Source organism: Lissotriton vulgaris, chromosome 7 (genome assembly GCF_964263255.1).
Source record: "Lissotriton vulgaris chromosome 7, aLisVul1.2, whole genome shotgun sequence".
Lineage (NCBI taxonomy): Eukaryota > Metazoa > Chordata > Amphibia > Caudata > Salamandridae > Lissotriton > Lissotriton vulgaris.
In genome coordinates, this window is record NC_141695.1 from 1501326282 (window position 1) to 1501350600 (window position 24319).

General features: G+C 47.4%; 1 protein-coding gene across 16 annotated transcripts in view; it reads right to left on the reverse strand.

The window, feature by feature from the left end:
• Nucleotides 1–24319, reverse strand: part of CPNE1 (copine 1) — a 662572-nt gene that overhangs the window by 224434 nt on the left and 413819 nt on the right. For all 16 annotated transcript variants that reach the window (XM_086932333.1, XM_086932339.1, XM_086932337.1 and 13 more), the window contains one exon: nucleotides 11692–11781. In XM_086932333.1, the coding sequence (XP_086788459.1) occupies nucleotides 11692–11781 (90 nt within the window). The remainder of the gene's footprint in view (nucleotides 1–11691; nucleotides 11782–24319) is intronic.

Here is a 24319-nt window from a genome sequence, read left to right on the forward strand (position 1 = left end):
CCCAAGCCTGTGTAGTTGTTGAAGACACAGACGACAGTCTTTGGTGGCTTGATGAGGGGACTGGCTCTTCAGGAGCCAGTCGTCCAGATATGGGTACACAAAAAGACCTTTTTTGTGTAGACATGCCGCTACCACTGCCATGCACTTGGTGAACACCCTTGGTGCGGATTTCAGACCGAACGGAAGTACTTTGTACTGGTAATGCTTGTTTCCTACCAGAAACCTCAAGTACTTCCGATGACCTGGTGTGATAGGAATGTGGAAGTACGCGTCCTGTAAATCCACCGAACACATCCAATCTCCACTTTGTAGATGAGGACGTATCTGATGAAGTGCCAGCATGCGAAACTTCTCTTTGACCACCACTTTGTTGAGGGTCCGAAGATCTAGAATCGGTCTGAACTTGTCCTCTTGGTCTCTTTTGGGGACTAGAAAATACCTTGAGTACACTCCTCTCCCCCTTTGGGATGGGGGTACCTCTTCGATTGCGTTTTTCTGCAAGAGGACGCTCACCTCCCTTTTGAGGAGGTTTAGATGGTACGAGCGAGTCTTTTTTGGAGGAATCGGTTGTGGTCTCTTCCGGAAACGTAGCGCATATCCATTGCGCAGTATATTCAGCACCCACTGATCTTTTGTGATGCTGACCCACTCTTCCAGGTGTTGCGAAGCACTTCCTCCCACTGGAGTGGGTAACGGCGCCAGAGGAAGCCACTGCTCAGGCCTTGCCTCCTCTGGGCGTGGCAGAGGACTGATGATGTCCGCCTCTGCCTCTGCCTGATTTTCCTCCTCTGTATTGTGTCTTCCCTTGTGGCTTGTTCTGAGACCATTGAGGGGTTTGAACCCTCTGTTGGCCTCCCCGGTTCTTGTTGGTCTTGAAGCGTCGCTTGAACGGCTCTTTCTTCTTTTCCAGACCAACCGCCTTCACCGTGTCCAATTCGGTTTTCATGCGGGTCATTTCCTGATCGGCATGCTCCCCAAAGAGTGAAGATCCTGAGAAGGGCAGATTGAGGATGCGTTGCTGGGCATCTGGTTTGAGACCCGTCAACCGCAACCAAGAAGATCTTCTCGCGCAAACCCCATGCGAGTAGGCATGTCCTGCTAGGAGTGCGTTATCTGCGGACGAACTGATCATTTGGTTTGCCACCAAACAGCCCTCCGTCACTGTTTCCTCAAAGTCCTTCTGGTCCTCCTTGGGCAATTTCTCTTTGAATCGTTCCATGGAGTCCCACAGTGCTCTATCATATCTGCCGAGAAGTGCTGAGGCACTAGAGACTTTCAGTGATGAAGCTGCTGTGCTGCACACTCTGCGTCCCCAAGAATCTTGGGTCTTGCTGTCCTTGTCAGGAGGAACTGAAGAAGAGGGTGCGACTGCGTGATTCTTCCTAGCTGAGGCTACGATAACAGAGTCCGCCGCAGGCTCCCCTTTAACAAAGATTGGATCCGAGTCGGCCGGCCTATACTTTTTCTGGATACGTGCCGGAACCGCCCTGATTGCCGCTGGCGTGAGGAAGACCTCCTTGATTGGGTCCATTATCCCTGGAACCAATGGGAGCAAAGGCCGTGAATATGATTTGTGCCGAAGGGTCTCAAAAATTACAGTAGTGGAAACTTCTGGAACAGCCATTTCTATTTGAAGTTTTTGAGCGCCCCTTTGAAGAACGTCTAGGTATGTGTTGACGTCGTCAAGCGGGGAAGCTCTGGAGTGAGGGCTGTCTGCCAGCGTTGGGGAGTAATCCCCTTTAGAAGATCTTGAAGAAGATGAGGAGGAGGTTGATGGTGTTCTCCTTCTCCTGTGGTGAGATTTTACCTTCCTCACTGGCGATCTTCTCGGTCGGTCTTCCCTTCGAGGAGAACGTGATTCTCTCCGACGCTCCCTTCGTGGAGATCTCGACCTCTCAGTTCGTTTCTCCCTTCTCGGCGTTTGAGATCTGGGATGCTCTCTCCGCGGTGATCGGGAGACCCTGGGGGTATGCGACCTTTCCGCTCTCCTCTCCCGAGAGCGTGATTGGTGCCTGATAGGACTCTGTCTGTCTGCCTCTTCTACCAGTCTCTGAAGAGGTGACCTGTGGAGTGGGCTTACATATCTGTGCAGCCTCTCCGTCGCTCCAGAATCCTTCCACGTGTGCAAAGGAGCATACCATCTTGGCGAGAGTGTTATCTTTCGCTGGGGCAACGGACTTCTACTCCTGGAAGTGGACCTCGATGAGCTAGAGGCCCTTGAGGAGGAATGGTGAGAAGCCGATTGGGTCACCAAAATAGTCGAAGGCACTGAAGGGGATTTTCGTCTCACCGGTGTTGGCGGACGTCTTAGAAGTCTTTCCCTTGACGTTGGACGCCTCTGCGGCGTCGACGGAGTGATAATTTTCGACGTCGAACGCCTCGATGACGACCCGTGTTCTCTCGACGTCGACCTGTGATGTCGAGCCGCTGACGGTGTCTTCTCCCTCGACGTCGAACAGCGTCGTCCCGCCTTCGACGGAGGTCTCGACGTCGAACAGCGTTGCCCTGCCGTCGACGGAGGTCTCGACGGCGAGCGGCGTTGCCCTGCCGTCGACGGAGGTCTCGACGTCGAACGGCGTTGCCCTGCCGTCGACGGAGGTCTCGACGTCGACCGACGTTGGTCTGTCGGCGACGGAGATGGCCTTCGACGTCCTGTCGTCGACGAAGCCCTTGATGTCGACCTGGCATGTGGCGACGGCGGAGGATCGGACATCCTCGACGTCGAGCGCCGACACGTCTTCGACGATGATCCCTTCCTCGACGACGATCGTCCGAGGGGGCTCTTGCTCCTCGACGCCGAGCGCCTCCGTGGAGACTTCGGCGGAGGTGTCACACTCTTCGAAGCCTGTCGACGTTGGGACGACGGCGAGTGTATTCTGTCTCTCGACGCCGACCGTCGCCTGGTTGACGGCGGCGGAGTTGACTTACGTCTTGACGTCGATCTTCTCGTCGACGGAGATCTCGTGGCTTCTCTCGACGCCGATCGCCGCCTAGTTGACGACGGCGGAGCTTTCTTCGTCGTCGGTGATTTTCTTTTCGACGACGATTTCCTCGTCGACGCCGGTCCCAACGTCGACGGAGCTTTATCTTTCGATTTTTCCATCAGATGTTGTTTTTTCAGCGCCGAGCCCGGCGCTGAGGTCGATGGACGCTCTGACTTGCCTTTGGAGGGAGTTCTGGGTCTCTTTGAACTCTTCCTCTCTGTAGATCTTCCCCTCATGGATCTTTGGGCCAAACCATAGAGCCTGTTCCTCTCCCTGTCTTTTAAAGTTCTGTCAGACAGGTTTTGACAATGAGAACAGTCCTTTGGATCATGATCTTCTGGCAAGCATAAAATACAGACCTCATGAGAGTCCGTTTTTGCCTTCTTGTGGCCACAAGAAGGGCAATCATCGAATAATGAAGGCATCCTGACAGGAAAAACCTCACAAAAATTCGACTGCTAAGCAGTTATTTACTTGACCCTGATGTAAAAAGTCAAAGTAAATCAAAAAAATGTTCTTTAGAAGCTTTTCTGACTGAAAAAGGCAGAAAAACTGTGGAGCTGTGTATCCAGGGTCCTTCCTGAAGGAGCCGGAAAGAACAACTGACCTAACTGTAACCCCTGAGGCATGATGGGAAGCTAGGGGCAGAGGTGCCTTAAAGGCACAGCGTCAGTTTTGGTACATGCAGCCACAGGGTTAGCTTTTCAGTCTTTTTAGACTGGGTATTTGCAATGCAGCCTGGGAGCTGTATATGCTTACAGTGTCTTATAAGAATTTCTGCTGTTTTCTAAGCATTAAAACAGTTTCTAAACAAGCATTGGTGTTGTTTATCATGTTTCTAATGCTAATACACATGTATGGTGGAAATTCTTCACAGCATATTCCAGCTCTACTGTTTTATTTGGCTGCAATTGCTTATTTTTATATATATATATTTATATATATATGTATATGTATATGTGGGGCACATATAATATATTGTTTCCGGGGTCCCGCGCATGGGCGGGAATATTCTAATGCTTATGACTATTGATGAGGATCCCCTGGAAGAGAACTCTCGTATGCCCTGGCCTCCTTAATGTTCAAAGGAGGATACATATTGTCCTACTTGAACAAGCACTTTGGGTGTTATACCACCAAACTGGGTAGAAGTCTGGGAATCCTGAATAAAACCTTGCTGATGTGACACAAAGAGAGATCGAGAGTTCATCGGGCTGCATGAATAACTGTGCTACCCCTCTCAGGCGGAGCCAACCTGATACCTGGAAGAGAAGGTCGCGTTGGGTGGAGAATCTATGTGAAGAAGGCCTTCAGGGAGCAAGTCTGCACAAAAGCTACAAGCCTGCTGCAGCCCACAAGAAGCAAGTTCCAAAAGCTGCATCTGGGTCATGGAGCTGTAATGTTGCATGTCTTATTGGAAAATTAGACTTGACCACCCTCAGCTCATCCCTTGTCTGGAATATGCTTACATTCCCCGTTATCTGTCCTAGAAGGACCAGCGGTTAAGCCGCTCTCTACAGTGTGGAGATTAGTTCTGTTGGTAAAGGAGGTCATCCAAATCCACAAAAAGCAAGAATCAATCTTCTGTCATGACTTCTATGCCATTTAAAGTCATAGTTAAGATTTAAAGTCCAGTTTCCAGTGGCAAGAAACTGGATTCAGTGGAAGGCCATACTACGGACACATTGTGGCTGTAACCATTAACGTAAAAGACATAGGAGTAAAAAATGTAGGTACTGTCCGGGCCTCCAATGTGGGTGCTGGTCCACTACATACATCATCAGTCCTTTTGAATAATATAGAAACCAGCTGGACAATACATGCGTTTTAGAACTGCACCAGTGACTTCACTGAAGTGGGTGTCCTTGTTGCTGGGTGGTGGTTTTTTGGGTTTATAGAGTTTTATGGGTTACTTTTTTGGGATGCTGGAACTTGAGCAGCTGAGGCATCGGCCCACTGAACTGTACACCCTGGTACCAAATGATGGACAAAACAGGATTGTTCCAGATGTGCTCAATCTGTATCCATTAGAGTCAATGGGGTGACCATGTGTCCCTCAGAACCTGGGTATTCACGATATAAATAACAAGTAGGTTCTGTCAGGTAGATACAATTGCTTAGATCTATGATATATATATATATATATAGAGAGAGAGATATCACAATATATACAGCCACAAATGTAAAGACATTTCAAACAAGGCAATAGAATATTTAGAATAGAAAAAACTGAATTTGTTTTTGCCCAAAAATAATATTTGTTTACTTCTTTAGTTATTTACCAAATAAATTGATATGGCTGTCACAAATACAATGGTACAATCGTGAATATAGTGAAAAATAAGTTACAAAGTGACAAGTGAAATCAGTGGTGCACTATATACATTACAATCAAAGGAGAGGTTTAATTCGATATTTTTGTCCAGTCCTTAATTTTTCCACATGAATACCAGACCCAATAATGATTTCATAGTAGGGTCAAGGACACCATGTGGACAAGTATAGTAATAATGTCGATGTTTCGACCCCTGGAGAATGCGCAGATTGTAATGCGTTTAGGACGGGTCTTCCTCAGGACACCAAAAAGACTGAGCAGACAGCCACAAGAGTAGATAGTCCAATAATTGGAGTGCGATCACAATGGAAAATTCCCAGGAAATCCAGATTCGAGACCCTGTAGGCATTCAAGGCGTACTGTAGATACAATAGCAAATCAAGGATTGGTTCAAACGAATTGACAATCACCACCCAATCTTATTCTTTGGAAAATGAAGAGCTCCACCAGTCATATCTCAGACAACACACTGATTCTGATTTGGAGCATCTTTAACAGACTACAATCCCCAAGAGTCTAAGCAAGCAGATTTCAACAGTAATCAGTTATTGTGAACCCCATCAAAGACAGCACCAGCACTTCCTTTCCTCACTGCTCAGCAGCCACTTGAGTGCTTTCAGCATTGGCCATTAGAATAAAGGTTATGAATGTATTTGTTTGTGTTGTTAGGCTTTTATTACCTATAGTGCCAATGATAAGCTGAGTGGTACTGTGTGCTTGCACCTCCTGAAAGTCCCGGCATCTTTGTGGGTGCATTACTTACTCCTATGGTTGACAGGCACCTACACCGAAACTAGTTGTGAGGTAGGGCTCCCTCTCTCTCTACCATGCTATTCATTCTCTGCACCGAGGGATGAATCTCCCACTCGTGCACCTGATGGCTGTGCCTGCTGAGCAGATCCGCCATCTGGTTGTCCTGGCCCGGGAGGTGCTCCGCCATGAGGAAAATGTTCCTCTGAATGGCCCACTTCCACATGCTCTGAGCCAAGTGTGACAACTGGGGAGAGTGGGTACCTCCCTGCTTCTGAATGGAATACATGGCACGACCTTGTTGCACAGATGTATCTTGAAAGCCTTCAGTGCCATGAAGATTGTCATCAATTCCAGCAGATTGATGTGCATCTTCTTCTGTTGATCCGACCATAGCCCCTGCACTGTATAATGAAGGAGATGCACCCCCCACCCCAGGAGGGATGCGTCCGGCGTGAGCACTATTTGTGGTACAGGCTCTTGGAACGGTCGTCCCTTGCAAAGGTTGCGTGGATTCCACCAATGCAGTGAGTTGTACGCACAAACGGTCACCAACACTAGGTCTTTTAACTGTCCTTGAGCCTGATTCCACTGTCGTGCTAAACACTCTTGGAGCGGACGCATATGCAGTCTCGTGTGCTGGACTATGAAGATGCAGGAGGCCATCATGCCTATCAACTGCAAAAACACTCGCGCCTGAAGCGAGTGTTGCCTGAATTTGCGAATCAGCAGTTGCATGCTGTCGGTTCGCAGTGAGTTTGGCTGGGCTGTAGCCGTCACAGTGTCCAACGTCGCTCCCAAGTATTGCTGTACTCGAGTGGGTTGAAGATGCGACTTGGGATAGTTCAGAGAAAATCCCAAACTGTGCAGAAGATGAATCGTGCGGGACACGTGGCTGACGCACTGCTGGGCCGACTTCGCTTGCACAAGCCAGTCGTCCGGGTAAGGATAGACATGAATGTGTTGTCTCCGATGGTGCGCCGCCACTGTCGCCAAGCACTTGGTGAACACTCTGGAAGCAGTGGTCACTCCAAAGGGTAGTACCTTGAACTGGTAATGCTTGTTCTGTATAGTGAACCTGAGGTATTTCCTGTGTGCCTGATGTATAGGTATGTGGAAATAAGCATCCTTCAGATCCAGAGTTGCCAGGAAATCCCCCTGACTGAGCAACGGCGGTATCCTTTTCGGGGGCTGTCTTTACTTGGTAAGACTGGGAGTCCGCCGCGCCTTGATCGTCGAGCACATCTTGCGAGTCATCCTGATTAGATTCATCGGGATAGTTGAATTGCTCATCATTCTGGCAATCCCCCCCACCATCCTCAGTGCGTGTGGGGGAATGTGTAAAGGCTTGTCCATAGGGCCCAACGGACTCGAAAAGAACTGGCGAGGAAGGAGAGTCTCTATTCCTTTTAAGTGGAATTTGACATGATTCCATTGGCTTTTCCGGCAAGATCTTCCGTTTGAAAAGGGTGAGTCTTCCGGTTGCAGAGTCAATGTACAACTTCTTTGAGCTTTCAGAAGAAGGTGGAGTGGAACAGACGCCTTCAGGAGTGGCGGTCGTTCCCTGAAGTTTGGACATGATGTTACCAGTGTCGGTGCCCTGTGCCGGCTTAGACGTTTTAGGTCTTGCAGTCGGAGGCAGTCCAAAAACTATAGGTGGAGGCCCCGATGGCTGTTTGACTTTTTTCACGGCCATCGCCAACCTCGAGCCAGGTGTTGCGCTGGGATTCCCAAAATGGCCGCGGCTTGATGCGTCACGTTCCAACGCGGCCATTTTGTGCTTGTCTTCGAGAACCTTCACCAGCATCAACTTGTATGCATTCGGACTGAGGGGCGGCTGTGACAAGTCCGTCTTCAGTGTCCACGCCCCCGAGGGCAGCCTTAGATGACGTCGCTCCGTCTCTTTGGGCCTTTGGCACTTTCTTGGATGCACCGATCTTCGGGTTGGCACCCTTTTGAGACCCCGAAGGGGCAATGACACTCCGAGCCTTCTTAGGATCCGATGGAACGAGGCTGTGCGAAACGAATACTTGTTTGACCAGTTTCAGTTTCGATTTGTCTTTAGTCAGTTTCGTTTTCGAATGCGCACCCACCGAAGGCTCTGAAATATTCTTAGCCGGGCCAAGTTGCGGGGCTGTAGAATAAGTTTAAAGATCTTGGCTAAGGCCTTCCAGCGATGCTTCGACCTGAGCCTTTGACAAGACAGTGTCACTTTCGAACCCCGAAGTTTCGGGTGGGTCTTGCTCATCGCTGGAGCCGCCCTCTGCGGCTCCAATGGCCATACCGTTGTCTCTTACCTCGACTGCTTCATCGTCTTCGATGTTCTCATCGTCTACCTCTTCTCCGTAGTAAGATTCTTGACAGGAGGCCGGGTCGGAGAAGTGCTCCGGTTCCTCCTCTTGGACGCCCTCGTCGTCCCCAGTCTCGAAGGTATCCTCCACATCCGACGCTCTCTGCGCCGGTAGTCTCGCCTCACGTCGAAGAGCGAGCGCCTCTTCCGACCTGAATTTCGAACAGGCCAAGCAACTCTCCTCATCGTGGTCTGGAGACAGACATCTGTTGCACACAGGGTGCACGTCTGAGAGAGGGTACTTCGCGTTACAGACCGGGCAACGTTTAAACGGGGCCTGGAAATCCATCGTCGATGTCAATCTTCGATCAGGCCTAAAAAGCTGGGAGCACACGTGCTCAAGTATCCGGGAAACCGGATAAGGTAACTCAGAACCGAACGAAGTACAATACCGACGCTTAAAGAGGCCTTTTGGCCTGAAGAAAACAAGTTTTTCCTATAGGTTCCGAACGAGAGTCACGGAACACATCCGAACCCAATGGCGGAAAAAACAATCTGAGGATGGAGAGGATGCCCATGCGCACTGTAGTCCAGGGGAGGAGCCAACTATCTCGTGATACTTCAAAGACTCTTCCAGGACAACAAGGTGCAATCATCCGGACCCAACACTAGGCGGAGATCTATGCACAAGATATGAATTTAGCAGCCCACATGCCTTGAACATATTATTGTGCCTCAGAAAGAGCCCATGCCTTCGCTCAGACACACACACCATGCAGGGGCGGCCGTAGGCATGTGCAAGCTGTGCACCTGCACAGGGCCACCAAACCCCAGGGGCCACCGCGCCAATATATAGCATTAATATAATAATCCTCTGAGGATGGATACATATTTGCGTGGCAGCCCCTGGCAGGGATTTTGCGGCCTCCGGCTCTATTCCACTTCCAAACACACTGACCCCCCCCCCCCCCTCTTCACTGGCCTCCGCAATCTGCCCCGCCCGGATTCCCTCTTCCGGGGCCCCCTACCTACGCTCCCTGCCCAGGGCTGCCATGAGCCTAGAGCCACCCCTGCACCATGGTTCACTTATTATGGCTCAAATCCTTCGGCCAAGTAAGCTCTATATAAATCTGAAACAAAATAAAATGTACTACTCCAGTAGAGTCATTCAGCCGGTCCCGCAGAAGCGTCTCTCGCCCTCCCAATTAACCTGGTAGTTCAGCAGCTCGCCCACATCCATGGTTCGCTCCGAAAAAGAGGGGTTGAGGCTCAGAATCTTTCTTTACCCAGTTAAGCGAAGTAGAAGCGCCGGGCATTCAGTTTCATGCACAGGCAGCCACACTGCCGTAAAACAAGACAGTACGGGTGCGACTTATGGGCAAAACGCATCAGGCACGACACCAATAAAGAGCCTGTCTATCGTGAAGCACGCAGGATTCAGTAATCTGTTTTGCCGTAGGCGATACGGAGTACAAGCGCAATGTACTTGTCAAAAGAAACCGAAACCAGGATAAAAGAACAAAGTAAAATGTGGTTACTTAAGTGAAGAGTGACTGTTGCGCTCCTTATCCATACATGCCAACGTTTTAGGACAGGGACGTGGGAGATTTAAAATAAAAAAGCTCTCTGCATTGCGTGGCGGGGGAGCGGCTTAGACACTTTAGTGAGGCAGCGCTGCTCAGCAAAACAAAACAAGCTCTCGGCATTGCGTGGTGTGGGGGGGGCTGGGGAACAGCATTGGGTGGCGGGGGAGCGGCTTCCTTTGAAGTCTGATGCCGAGGCTCATACAAATGGTGTGGGATGTGGCTGGCAATGTGCACGTGCCTGGCTCACATGAACTGTATCCGATACACAGTTTTGGGTAGACTTTTGAAAGCCTTACTAGCATCGACAAACAAGCATTGCTGTAGTCGAGACCTAAAAATCAAGGTCCAAGCGCTTCCACTGAAGCAGTCTAGAAAAAAAGAGTTGCGACTCACTGCCCGTCATCTATCAAACCAACTGAAGACTAAATGTGTTTGCGAGTCCAGGTTGCATGCATAGGGCACTGGATTGTACAGCCTTGGTTCAGACTGCTTTTCAAGATCGTCTTCATTCGGTCAAGGGCATGATGGTGCGTATGCATGAGATGTGAACATCAGATTTCTGGGAATGGAAAAAATGTCCAATGACAGTTTATCAAATCTCACCCCTAATCATGAGAAATGTATTTTGGGGCTTTGTGATTTGTTTCTCTTTCTTACCAACATTCTCACGGTCTACAAATACTGCCCGGAGCGCTATCCTGTGGCGTGAAAAGTGCAGTGTTTCTCATCCATGTTTTTACTGTCTAGGTATTAAACAATGATAAGTTCAAAACTGTAAACTAGACTACAAGAAAAACAGCTGAATATAGCAACTACTAGGCAGGTATTTGTAGAATTTGGATCCACGTCAAGATGAGTGTTTCCAAACATATCTTTGATAAACACCACAGTAATATATTTTACTGGCAAACACAAAATTGTATTCCAAAACCAACCACTGCATGAGTGTATTATGGAGAGTTTGTGAACCTATAAAAGATGCATGCTGCAAAACTAATTTGTATGGCACATTAATAACAACTCAAACGCAGAGATCAAACACAGCCCACAGTAGCATTAGTGGGAAGTGTCTTTCTTTGGGGGATTTGAATGATATTCAACTTTACCGAACATTTGTTTTCCCAGTCTGGTGAGCGTTATATAAAGGTCTGTGGATGACCATTTTTACAATGCACGATATCCTTTAACATGTGGCTCTGAAGTCACAAGAAAGCTCTCAAAATACACATTATGTGTGTGGGGATAGGGGACACAAAGGAGTCCAATCCAATGTTGTCTTTTTTCAGGTCCCCCTCCAATTTTCTAGTGTTTCATATGTCTGGAGGCTGATACCTGTGGCAGCACCAAGGGCAGTCACATATTTGGGTACTTTGAGGATTTTAAAAAAACTTTCACTTTTCATTAATGTTATGGCTTGGGCTTATTTTCTACTGAAGTGAAAAGAAGAACTCATAACTATGAAACTGAAGCAGTCTCTGTGAACACTTCATGAAAAAAGAATATCCTCTAGTCGCTTGGAACAAACCACTGACTGCCTAAAAAGTGTAGTCTGCTCATCTCGGGACTCAGGTTGTGGTTATCCCACAAAATAAAGGTTAAGAGAAAATAAGTCTAGCATCATAAGATGGTAGGGCACACAATCAAAGATGGTGGCCGAAATATTCCGAAAATCCTTTCACTTGTCACGGACATTAAATTAAACATTGATTTACAAAGTAAACTGTGAAGATTAACTTTCGCACTTACCTTGATGGGTTTATTGAAGTCTGCACTACAGAAAGTATGCAATGGAACACTGAACTTCTTCCAGCAAGGGTTGAGATTATTCTTAATGACCTGCAAGGGTGAAAAAAAAGTATTATTTATAACATATATATTTATATATATAAATTATAAACACTCAGATCGGTAAAGGCTAACATTTGAAGATCTTTATTAGCAAGTAGAAGCACAACCTCTCGTTTCACAGCCTAAGCTTGTTATAAAAATTAGTGGTAAAAGGTGGACAAATGGGGCATACATTTGACAGTGAATGCGGCAGGCAACAGCACTGAGCTCAGGAAAACAGATGTGACAGCAACAGGCATGGAATATAGCCATTGATACCACAAAAAGCAGTGAGGGCTTATTTCTTCTGTACTTCAACAGCAGCAAAGTAGAGAAGAAAACAGCAGTAGGCCCAGGACATTGCTCTGGTAGCTCATCTGCAAGGTTCTCACCTGGGCGGTCTGTCCAATGTATGTAAGTCACATGGACATTTTATGTAGAGGACTACATTTTTGGTGTTACAATCGGAAAATCTCACTTGATTGTTTTGCCATTCAATGTAATGATTTTGGTATCAGAGGAGAAAGCGCATGAAGTGCAATTCTGGCCCCTATAGTGACCGATGACTGGCGGCATCTCTAGCATTTTACGCAACTCTCTTTTGTTCACTTGGACGTGCTGCCTTCACTATGTGATGAGAAAGGTTATTAGCTTTTTTTTCAAGAAAACAGATTTTGGTATTCTAAGAGGGATCAAAAGTTTCCAGTACCTTTGAATAATGTTTTTGACTTATTGGATTTAGGATTATATGTAATGACACATATCAGGTGGTCAGTGTCTTGGCAGATTTTGAGAGTGGGAAGTGTTTCCCAGAGCATGAACCACGCTCTTACACAGGGCTTTGAACAGTTTTTTCACGGTAACCTCAATTCCTCTGTTTATCAATCAAAACAAAAACAAAAAAACAAAGGGGATGATAGACGGAGCGTTGACAATACAAACACTCACCCCCAGTCAACTGATCTGGGTTTAATCCATCACCGTTCTTTAGCTCACTCCGCCACCCCAGTTCAGACATGGCCATATGCAAATCAGTCTGACCCTGTGCCTCATGGGAACACTCCAGCCCGAACTGCCTTGCATACTACTAGTGGCATGAGTGGTAGAGGTGGAAAAGCGTACGCAAATATGTTTGAACAGTTCATCCATATCGCATTGCCTTTGGGTAGTGGGTGTGGATATCTGGCGGCGAAGCTTGGGCATTTGGCGTTTGTGGGTGGCAAATAGGTCTATGTGAGGTTGTCCCCACATCTGAAAGAATAGCTGAAAAACTTGTATATAAAGTTATCACTTGTGGGTCTGTTGTGTTTGACGACTTAACAGATCCGCTATGGCATTTTGTACTCCTGGAATATGCTGGACTAAAAGGAATATGTTTTGAGGTATAGCCCACCGTCATATGTCCTGTGCTAGTTGAGAGAGCGGCAGGGATTGTGTGCCTCCCTGCTTCAGTATGTAATACATGGCTGTCATGTTGTCTGTGCGGACTAACACAGCTTTGGTTGATACTTGCTGTTGGAAAGCTTTTAGTGCTAGGAATATTGCTAGTAACTCCAGATGATTGTTGCGGTGTCTACCTGCCTTGCATGGTGTGTTGCAGTAGGTGGGCTCCCCAGCCGGAGAGCGATGCGTCTGCAGTCAAGATTATGTGAGGAACTGGCTCTAGGAACGGTCGTCCCTTGGAAAGATTTTTGGTGTTCCACCACTGCAAAGAGCGATGAGTCCAACCGTCTACCAACACAAGGTCTGTTAATTGACCTTGAGCCTGGTTCAATTGACGTGATAAGCATTCTTGTAACCGACGCATTTGAAGTCTTGCATTGGGCACTATAAAAATGCAGGAGGCCATCATCCCTATGAGTTGCATGAACACTGGTGCATGAAGGGAGTGTTGTAGCTGAAACTTTGTGAGAAGAGTTTGCATGCTGGCTATCCTTGCTGGAGTAGGATAAGATAGCGCTGTTGAGGTATTTATTGTAGCACCGTGGTACTTTTGTAACTTGGATGGTAGTAGATGGGACTTGGCGTGGTTTATTGTGAACCCCAATTTGTGGAGCAGCTGTATCGTGGCATGAGTGTGTTCCGCGCATCGGTTGTATGAGATGGCTGTTATGAGCCAGTTGTCGAGGTACAGGAAGACATGGATGTGCTGTCTTCGTAAATGCGCTGCCACTACTGCTAAGCACTTGGTGAATACTCTTGGCGCTGTTGTGACTCCGAATGGGAGTACTTTGAATTGATAGTTTTGCCCGTTTATCACAAATCTAATATACTTCCTGTGAGAATTGTGAATGGGAATGTGGAAGTATGCGTCCTTGAGATCTAAAGTAGCAAGGAAGTTGTTTTCTGACAGGAGCAGAAGGACTTGTTGGAGTGTGACCATGTGAAAATGGTCTGACTGTATGTATATGTTTGAACTTGCTGAAACGCTGCTCGTTCTTACATCTTGCACATTTTTAAATTTTAAATCGCGAAATCTGCACATTCCTTTTTATTTCTTGACTTTGCTGCTCAAAACTTTTGTGATTTTCTCTAACCGCACTCCTGCACTTTAAAACTTATAACACCACTCACCACTTCGGTGAGACTCGCTCTGTGTCTGCCCCCGACCGCCATCTTGGGTGAGGGACCAGGGCCTTGAGACGCTCCCAAGACGCCATCTTGGGTAGCGTGCTAGAATTACTGGGGCACTTACCACATTCTATTTAAGCACTTCTGAATGCAGGCGCACAGCGTGCGTGCCAATGGCCGCCAGAGGTAAGCCCGTCTACGCCCGTCCAAGCCAGGACGGGCCTAGGGGCTACCGACTCTGATCCTGTCTTAGTTGCCTCTGCTCACCACGGTATTGCCATCACTTATACTGGGGAGGAGTTAAAACGGCTTAGATACCTTCCATCTGCACACTGCACAACCTGTACTCTGCTGATCCATAATTTCAACTGCACTCATTGTGGTTTCTCCATGGGCCGGATGTCTATGTGTAACCAAATGAAACTATCTCATAAACGGGGTAAACCTATGGGCAGAACAAGGGGTTTTAAATCTCCTCCTACCTGCCCCAAACTCCAGTTCTGGAGTATAAATTGTAGGTCACTTCCTAAACATAAGAATAATATCCATGACTTTAGTTGATGAAAGACCCGATGCCGCGTTCCTTACGGAAACCTGGCTACACGAGACCTCGGGCCAGATATTGCCATGGCTATTCCCGAAGACTATGTAATGGTTAGGAAGGACAGAGATACTGGTAAAGGAGGTGGTATTGCGATAATTTTTAAATCTAATTATACATGTACTTTTGATGCCTTCCCTCTGCTCGGATGTGAAGCTGGACATTTCAAGTTAGCTATTAGCCCCCAGTTTACTCGGTCAGGTCTTCGGATTTATCGCCCTCCCGGGAATTCCAATGCCTGGACGACGTCCTTCGCAGACACCATTGCTCCTCTATCTTTGAAGGCTGCCAAATTTACCATCCTTGGCGACTTGAACCTTCATTTTGATGACGCTCAATGCAGTGTCAGTAAACTGTTCTTATCCGAGCTGGAAGCTCTTAACATATTGTAACTCAGGGCCAACACATTCTGCAGCACATTTATTGGACCCTGTTCTCTAACCTCTCATTTGAATGTTCACCCTCCGCCTGTCCCCTGGAATGGTCGGACCACTATGCCTTATATTTTGTCTTACCCCGGACTAAAATCATGAGTAGTGATAATAGCAGTAAGGATGAGTGCATACGTCGGTGGAGCAAGCTCGACATAACTGATTTCAATATGCATTTGACGGATACCCTACCGAACATTGATACGTCTTTATCCTTGTTGAATATAGCAGTATCCAAATGGTTGAGCACTGCTGTTGATGAATTCCTCCCCTTGACACTTAAGAACTCCTCACTTCATCGACCTCCCGCACCCTGGTTTTCTGACGATTTAAAGCGTACGAGATTCAACTGTAAGGAAATGGAGACGTTCTTACTCAGTTTCCCGTAAAGTGGCCTATAAGGAAGTCCTCAGAGACTACCATAACCAATGCAAAATGGCCAGAGACGCCTATGTTGCTAATACGGTCACGAACGCCCAAAATTGTCCTCGTACTCTTTTCTCTGTTGTGAAAAAACTAAAGAGCGGACTTGGTACTGCCCCCCTCTGCCCTAGACGAGGCTCAATGCAATTCAATTGCAGAATTTTTTATAGCAAAAGTGGAACGTATCTACGACTCACTGAGTCCCCCTAAATCTGATGATGCGTTGCTGCCAGAGCCAGCATTGACCCCAGATTGTCTGCCTTCTCTGACAGCTAAACTTACAAATTGGTCACCTTTCGACGATGCTTCCTTTTTTTCCTGCCTGAATAGCATCAAATCTGGCTCCCCATGCGACCCGGTACCGGCCAAAATTTTAAAACAACTCTATCTTGGTCCACGCCGCGTGCTAAAGCAACTTCTCAATTCCTCACTATCTGAGTCACATGTCCCACAGGAGTGGAAGCATGCTATGATTGTTCCTTTACTGAAAAAGGCTGGAGCTGATGTTGCCAACTTATCTAACTTCAGGCCAATCTCATTGCTTCTCGTTCTTTCAAAGATCCTGGAAAGACATATTAATACGCAATTAACCCTTCTTGTTGAGAGCTTGGGATTTTTACATCCGTCTCAGTCAGGCTTTAGAGCACATCATTCCACCGAAACCACACTTCTAGGAGTTACCTAGAGTCTGCGACACAGTGTCGATCGGGGAGAAACATCCGCTCTCATTCTTCTTGATTTGAGAGCGGCGTTCGACACTGTCTCATTCCATCCTTCTTGCGACTCTTCAGTCCCTGGGAGTGGAGGGTGCTGCTCTAGCCTGGATGGCCTCTTTTTTAAGTGCCCGTACTTTTCAGGTCATCTCTGCCTCTTCTATAATTTGTCCATCGGCGTACGGCGTCCCCCAGGGGTCTGTACTTAGTCCTTTACTATTTAATATTTATGTGAGACGCCTGGCCACTATTGTGGAGGAAGCCGGTCTCACTTTATACTCCTACGCCGACACACAAATTATCTTTTCTCTTTCTAACAAGAAGGGCAATGAAACCTCTGCTTTGAAAGTAGGTCTTACCCGAGTCTCCGATTGGATGAAGTGCAATTTCTTGAAATTAAACGGTGACAAGACCGAGGTTCTGATACTGGGCAAGGGTAAGGATCTCTGGGGCCCCCACCATTGGCCCAAGGATATGGGATCTACCCCTCAGCCCGCCACTGTAGTACGCAACCTCGGGTTCCCTTCCACACAAAGAACCGTAGTCCAGGCGTTGGTTGTTTCACGCCTGGATTATGGTAACGTCCTCTATCTTGGAGCCGATCTGACAACTATAAAGAAACTCCAGATTGTTCAGAATGCGGCTGCCCGGCTCCTTCGCAATGTCCCTAGGAGAACATCCGCCTCTCTTGCACTTCCTGACCTTCACTGGTTCAAAATCACGAGCCGAAATAAATTCAAAGCCCTTTGTCACGTCTTTAAAATCAAACAAGGCTCAGCCCCCAATTATCTTCAGGGCCTAGTTCAGGCCTACAAGCCAAGTCGAATTCTGCGATCCTCAGGGAATGGTGATTTTTCCGTTCCCAGATTTAGGCTAGCAAAAATGGGAGGCGGCTCCTTTTCCCATCTGGGTCCTAAATTCTGGAATGCTCTTCCTGTGACCCTAAAGACGGAAACCAATCTTTTTCGTTTCCGCAAGGGACTCAAAACTTGGCTTTTTCAGCAGTGATTAGAAGCTACTTATCAGTAAAATCAGCATGTTAGTTCTTCTTTCATCTGTCCCTGAGCGCCGGGAACCCCACTGCGGGTAGCTGTGTGCATTATAAGTTTAAATAAATAAATAAATAATAGCGGTCTGAGGTCTAGAATAGGCCTTAGAGAGACGTCCTTTTTTGGGATTAGAAAATATAGAGAGTAAACCCCCTTGTTTTGTTGGTGCAGAGGAAAGGGTTCTATTGCACTTTTTTGTAGCAGAGATACTACTTGCTTTAACAGTGATAGATGTTCTTGTGACATTGGACGCTGTTTGGGTGGTATGTTTGGGGGTAGATGTTTGTTCTAGACAGTAACCTGACTGAATAATTTGTCGCACCCACCTGTCTGATGTGATGTTGGTCCAGGCAGGAAGGAATTGTTGCAGTCTTCCCCCCCACAGGAGTGGAATGTTGGGGGGGAAGGGGAGGAAAGTCATTGGGTAGGGGCAGAGGCAGAGCGGGAGTTGTTGGTTTTGCCTCTGTATTTGTTGTTGTTACCCCTGTAACCCCCTCTCTGGTAGCTCTTAGTGAATGTGGATTGGCTAGGGGTCTTGTAAAAAGTGGAGGGACTTTGAGGAGTAGCCTCTAGTGTTGCCTCAGTCTAATGAGCAGCGAAAAGAACGTCTGGGAGCTTGCTGCTGCAAGGCTTCCATAGATTTTGCTGCATTAGTGTCTTTTTTCATCTTTTCTAAAGACACGTCAACATTTGGGCCAAATAAATGTGTCTCATTAAATGGCTGATTAAGGATGGAGTTTTGTACCTCAGGTTTAAAACCTGAAATACGAAGCCAAGCATGTCTACGTAGTAGGGTGCTGGTATTGATTGCCCTTGAGGCGGTATCTGCAGCATCTAGGGCACAACGCATGGAAGTATTAGTAATATTTTAACCTTCCTGTATAAGTTCATTGGCCCTATTTTGGTATTTGTCTGGTAGATGCTGCATTATGGACTCTAGTTCATCATAATGTGCTCTGTCATATCTGGCCAGCAACGCTTGGGTATTGGCAATGCGCCAGATATTAGCTGCTTGTGATGCTGTTCTTTTGCCGGAGGCGTCAAGTAGCTTAGATCCTTTGTCTGGTGGTGAGGCCCCACCTGATGTCTGAGAATTAGCACGTTTACTTGCATTAGACACTACTAAAGAATCTAATGGTGCTGGAGCTTTAATATAGACTCGATCTGTAGGGGCAGCTTTATATTTTTTCTCAATGCGAGGATTAAGGACCTTAGCCCTGACAGGATCCTTAAAAACTTCTGTTGCGTGCTTAATGACACCCTTAAGCATTGGCAAAATGGCGGTAGACCTTTGTGTGTTATCAAAAGTGTCTAGTAGGAAATCTTCCTCCACTGCATCAGTGTGTAAGTCCACCCCATGATTTTGGGCAGCTCTTTGGACTATTAGGTTAAACCCTATAGTGTCCTCTGGTGGGGAAGGTCTAGAAGGGTATATACGTCTTGTGGGACATGAGGCACATCAGGAATGTTGTAATCTTCCCATAGATTAGGTGACTGAGGGGGACTATTGGTCCCAGCAGGGTCATGTGCACACCCACCTGTGTCATCAGAGTCTATGTCTGCATCATCGCCTGGATTAGGGGATGGTGTAGGTGAATGGTGAGGTGGAGGAACAATATTGGGAGGTGGTGGAGAAGGGACCCTTACTGGAGAGGTTGCAATGTCTCTTCTTTGGAGGAGGAGGAGGTGCTGGCGCCTCAAGTGTTCTCTTCTTGGAGTTGAAAGTCAAGTGACCAGTCTAAGGATTCTTTACAAGAGTTTTTTGGTTAGGATCAGGTGTGAAAAGTTCCTCTGAATAGGGCAAATCCTTCGGCGTCAAGGATTTTGGCTCCGTAGGTTTTTTCGGCACAGAGTCGGTAGCTGGTTTTGGATCTTTTGGTTTAGAAGTGTGCCCTTTTGAAATGTCCTTTACCGAAACCTGCTTCTTCAGTTCCGGGTGTTTTTTCGGTTTCCGAAGCGTGTTCTTGAGCTTTAGGCAGTTTTTTAGTCGGCTCGAGTGCTGTTTCGGCATCTTTATTTAAAGAGTTTTTTATAGCGCTGGCTAGACCCGTAGGTATCAGAGCGCTTTACATATGGGATCAACAATGTTACAACAATGATAACAATTACAAGTTACATTAAATATTTGCGACACCTTAAAGAGCGAGAGGGAGAGACAAAACAGAGCGGAAAGGGGGAGTGAGAAGGGAGAGGAAGAGGGGGTGGAGGTATGAGAGATGAAGGGACGGTATGCCCAATGACCGACTAGGTAGGTGACAGCCGAGGTGGGAATCTACAGCCAATCATCCCTATAGCGCTCACGGTAGCTCCATCTGGTATCGGTTAGATAGATAGATAGAAAGACCAGGAAAAAGTAGAGTTACAGATGAGGGGGGAATGGGTGAATATAGGAAGACGGGGAGGAAACTGTGCCCAAAGTCCTGCTGGGCAGGTGACGGTCAAGGGGATGAACCAAGGCCGATCTCCTCAATAGCTGAACAGAGCAGCTCCACCGGGCGTCGGACATAGTGCTCAGACTCCGCTGTCAGGATAGGCATTGTCAGATAGATAGATAAATAGATAGATAGATAGGAGATAAGGAAATAAGGAAAAAGCAGAGTTACAGAAGAACGATAAGGCTGGAATGGGTGAGACAGGGAGACGGGGAGAAACTGTGCCCAAAGTCCAGTTGGGTAGGTGACGGTCAAGGGGATGAACCAAGGCCGATCTCAATAGCTGAACCGAGCAGCTCCACCGGGCATCGGACATAATGCTCGGAAAGCCGCTGCCTGTCTTCGGCGCCGTGTGCTTAGGTGTCGGAGCAACGGTCGGCGTGGTTGAGAAAGATGGCTTTTTCTTTGGTGTCGGTATAGGATCGGCACCGGGGATAGGCTGGCACGACCCCGAGCTGCCTGAAGGCGGGGCCTTGGAACCAGTCTCTCGGTGTGCACACGGGCCCGAAGTTGAGGGCGTGCCCGAAGCCTTTTTGGAGAGTGTCGTGGAAGGGTTGGGGGTTGTCGATCTTACTTACGACCCGTTGAGCTGGAGTGACTTCCTCGACATCTGAGTCTTCGGCATCTGAGGAGCTGGTACTCTCTTCAGCGTGCTGGTGTTCTGGCACGTCGATGCCCTCTTCGAAGATGTCTGGGATGGAAGCTGACGAGCGAGCCATAGTTCTTCGAGCTCGTCGGTCCCGGATCGTCTGCTTGGAGCAGAATGAGGCACAAGCGGAACAGTCTTTGGCCTTGTGCTCCGGTGAGAGGCAAAGGTTGCACACTTCATGTAGGTCGGTGTGGGGAAACTTCGACCCACATTGAGGACACTTTTTGAATGGCGTCCTTTCCATGAGCCAGGAAGTAAGGCCTAGGTATGCCCGAAGGCCTTAATCGACGACCGGAATGGAAGACTTGGAAGTGGTGAAGAATCGCGTTGATGGAGAGCGATCCAAACAATACCGTCAAACTGGGTGAAGATTGCGCGCCGAAGGAAAATTGGTTCCAAACCGAAACACAGGAAACACATCCAAGCCCGATGGCGGAAAAAAGCTGATGCCCATGCGCAATGTGGTCCAAAGGAGGAGTCACCTATCTCGTGACTTCCAAAGAACTTTTCAGGGCAACAACAAACTGCAAACATCCGGGCAAACACTAGGTGGCTCATATGCCTCGAACCGATGGTTACTAAAACGAACATCCCACACCTGTTCTCACATAAGCCTGGACTCATTCATTCCAAATCTCACTGTGATAAAGACCTCAGAATCTATGGGAGTCACAGACTAAATACCAAAATTTTTCGAGCTACAGCCAGAAAGCTCGCTATCAACATGTACAATAAAGGCACCATCATGGTTCAAATCAACAACCAGAATCTTTTGGCACTCAAATCTTTCAACATATTAAGAAGTTCAAGAGCAGAGTATTGAGGTAGCAGTGGAATCATGCAAGAGCTGGGAGTATGGATTGGGGAGGGGACAAATTTGCAAGAGCTCACTTAATTGTGGCACGAGCAAGCACTCCGAGAGCTCACTTAAATGTGGCACGAGGAAGGACTCAGGAGTAAGGCAGCCCGCAATAGTTGCCTAAAATGGGGGTTAGTGTTCGTCGGAGAGCTCACTGAGGAGAGCATGTGAAACTTCCTTGAGGGGGGGGAAGGAATATGCAGGAGCTCAGAGAGCAAACAAGAGCTTAGCAAGGAGAAAGCCTGTGAGAATCTGCAAGCCCCTTCGCATTTGCATTGTAGTTATGAACTCTAAAAGCTCTATGCTGGGTATCATTTATATCTTCTATCACACTGGAGTTTCTGCACCATCCATGAAGAGTTCTTGGGAAATTGTCTAAAATACCTGTGCAAAAGACCAATTGATGGACAGAATGCAGAACAATGTCATACATTCACCCCAGTACAGGGACCTGGGCCCAAATCCATCGTTTTTTTGCTCCCCATGCCATTTCAAGTTGAACCCAGCCTTATACAAATCAGTATTGACCCTGCGCCCAATGAGAACAGTCCAGCACTAATAGCCAAGCCAGGTCATCCCTGGACTGGAAACAAGCATCCTAGTACTGACTTCGGGGTTTTATCCCTTATCAGCCAGGATAGCTTGACTCCACTGGCATGGAAAGTGTAGGGGGAGGAAGCACTGTTCAGGGGCAATGGATCAGCCTATGAGAGCTCATTGAGGAGGGGTGGGGGGGGGGAATAGCTGATAGAAAGGGGGAGTCTTCCTGCGCTACTTAAAGTGGGAGATTTAGTCTACAAACCATAGCTGCCAAGGTTTCGGATTGTTGTGTGGCATTTTCATATTTTCAGTGTAATTATTAGCAAAAATTAAGCAATGAATATGAAGGAAACAAATATCCAAAATTACCCACTGGAGCAGAGAGAAACTAAGAAGATCTTGAAACTGCTGCAAAGCACCAGAAGGGGAAGGGCACTAACAAGAGTCTGTACAGGATCTATGGGTGGCACCTCTACTAGTTAATGCACAGATCCAGAGAGCCACATAATGTAATCTTGGTTGATGCAGTGGAGAACAGTGACTTATGTATTTTTAGTGCTACATGGTCCCAGTCTGTGACAGAGAGCGCTGTGAACATCCAAATAGGAACTTTTAAAAGCACACACGTCCTGGCTTAGCTGGTAGCTACTTTACAAAACCTCTCAAAAAGAATAAATGTGTCATCAGGAAGCAATTCTTTTGTATTAAGGTCCTTTAAAAAGCAAACAACTTCGCAACTCAGCTAATGCCAGCTTTACTATATCTTTTAAAAATAATACATCTGTGTTGTCAGGAACTTTCACATAATTTCATCAATTAAAGCCAATATGTAATCACCTTCAGGAGCACTACGTTTTTTCTACACACGATTCATGAAATAATGGGATTGTAATTTAAGAAATAAATAGTTATTGTTCAAGGAGTCTGGCCGGTGCCTAATAGGAAGCGAACGATCAATGATACAATTTAATAGAACATCAAAACAGTACAACAGTGGAGTCATATTTTCTGAGGAGCAGGCCGTGTTCTTACAATAATTTTCTTGACTGTTTGAGGAATCAAACTGCTTTATTTTAAGCACTCACCTGACACTGTGCCTGGACTTCTAGGGCCTCTCTGCTGGGTCAGGGGTGAAGGGCAGGCAGCTGACGACCTGCCTTTAGTCAACGTGCTTTCGGCTCGGGCCACCAGTACCATCCAGCATAAATTGACGGGAACGGTTTAGGGCTGGCGAAACCAAGCTGTCCGGGTGCTGGTGCAGCAGCGTCAGCCCACCAGAGTGAGCAGCCATGTAAATGGTTGTGGAGGCACACCTGCCACGCTGCACCCCATACACACAGCCCTACTTTAATGACCAATTAGGGGTCACGTGAAGGTGAAGAAATCGATGGTTCTGACTCCAGCGGCCGCCTGAACCGTGTGGCATGCGCCGCATACACTAATTGCGTAGGAAACGAAATCTATAAAGCAGGCGCCAGCCCACGTGGTTCCGGCGGCGACTTCTGTTGATTACACTTTCTTTGGTACACTACATACTTTGCTGAAGTGACGGCAGACGCTCGGAGCTGCAGGAAAGTAAAGTTGGACCGGCACTGGGCATCAGAGTGGTGGCGGCTCACCCGACCCAAAACGAATTAGTACTACCGTGCAACTGAGTAGGGTGATCAACTGGCATGGTTGTAAATTCAGGACGGTGAGTGTAAAAATTCAGGACAAAGGGTCAACATTCAGGACACAGGATAAGTTTAGCAGACATTACGAAGGAAGTCGCGCAATAGTATATTACGGGCTGGGCACCAAAAGGGCGTGAATCACGACCACTCAGCCCTGAAGTGTCTCATTTGTGCAAGCTCACAAGACTCTCCATTCTTAGGAACTGTTGTCTGGCTCCACTGTACTCTGGTCTCCACATCTCTGCACATACGACCAGACAGTGGAGAACGGAGAATAGGATTCATCAGAAGTTCTGAGGGACTTTCATTTTTTTCTGTGTAGCCACCTCCCAGAGAGTTCTGACTGTCTTTGTCCACGGTTCTCAACCAGGAACACAACCTTATTTGACTTGCATTTGGCCAAAATGATAAAACTTTGATGTTGCTAAAGGAAATAGCCATGAGATCAACACTCCCACCCACAGTACTTGGAAACCTGGAGAGCAAATTCCTTGGCATAGAATTTGCTGGAGAAGTGTTCTTGTACTTTCAAGATTTTGTCATGGGCATCATTTATGAGTAAAACGGTGACCCCCTGGTATCAGCGGAGTAAGGGTGGTGTCAGAA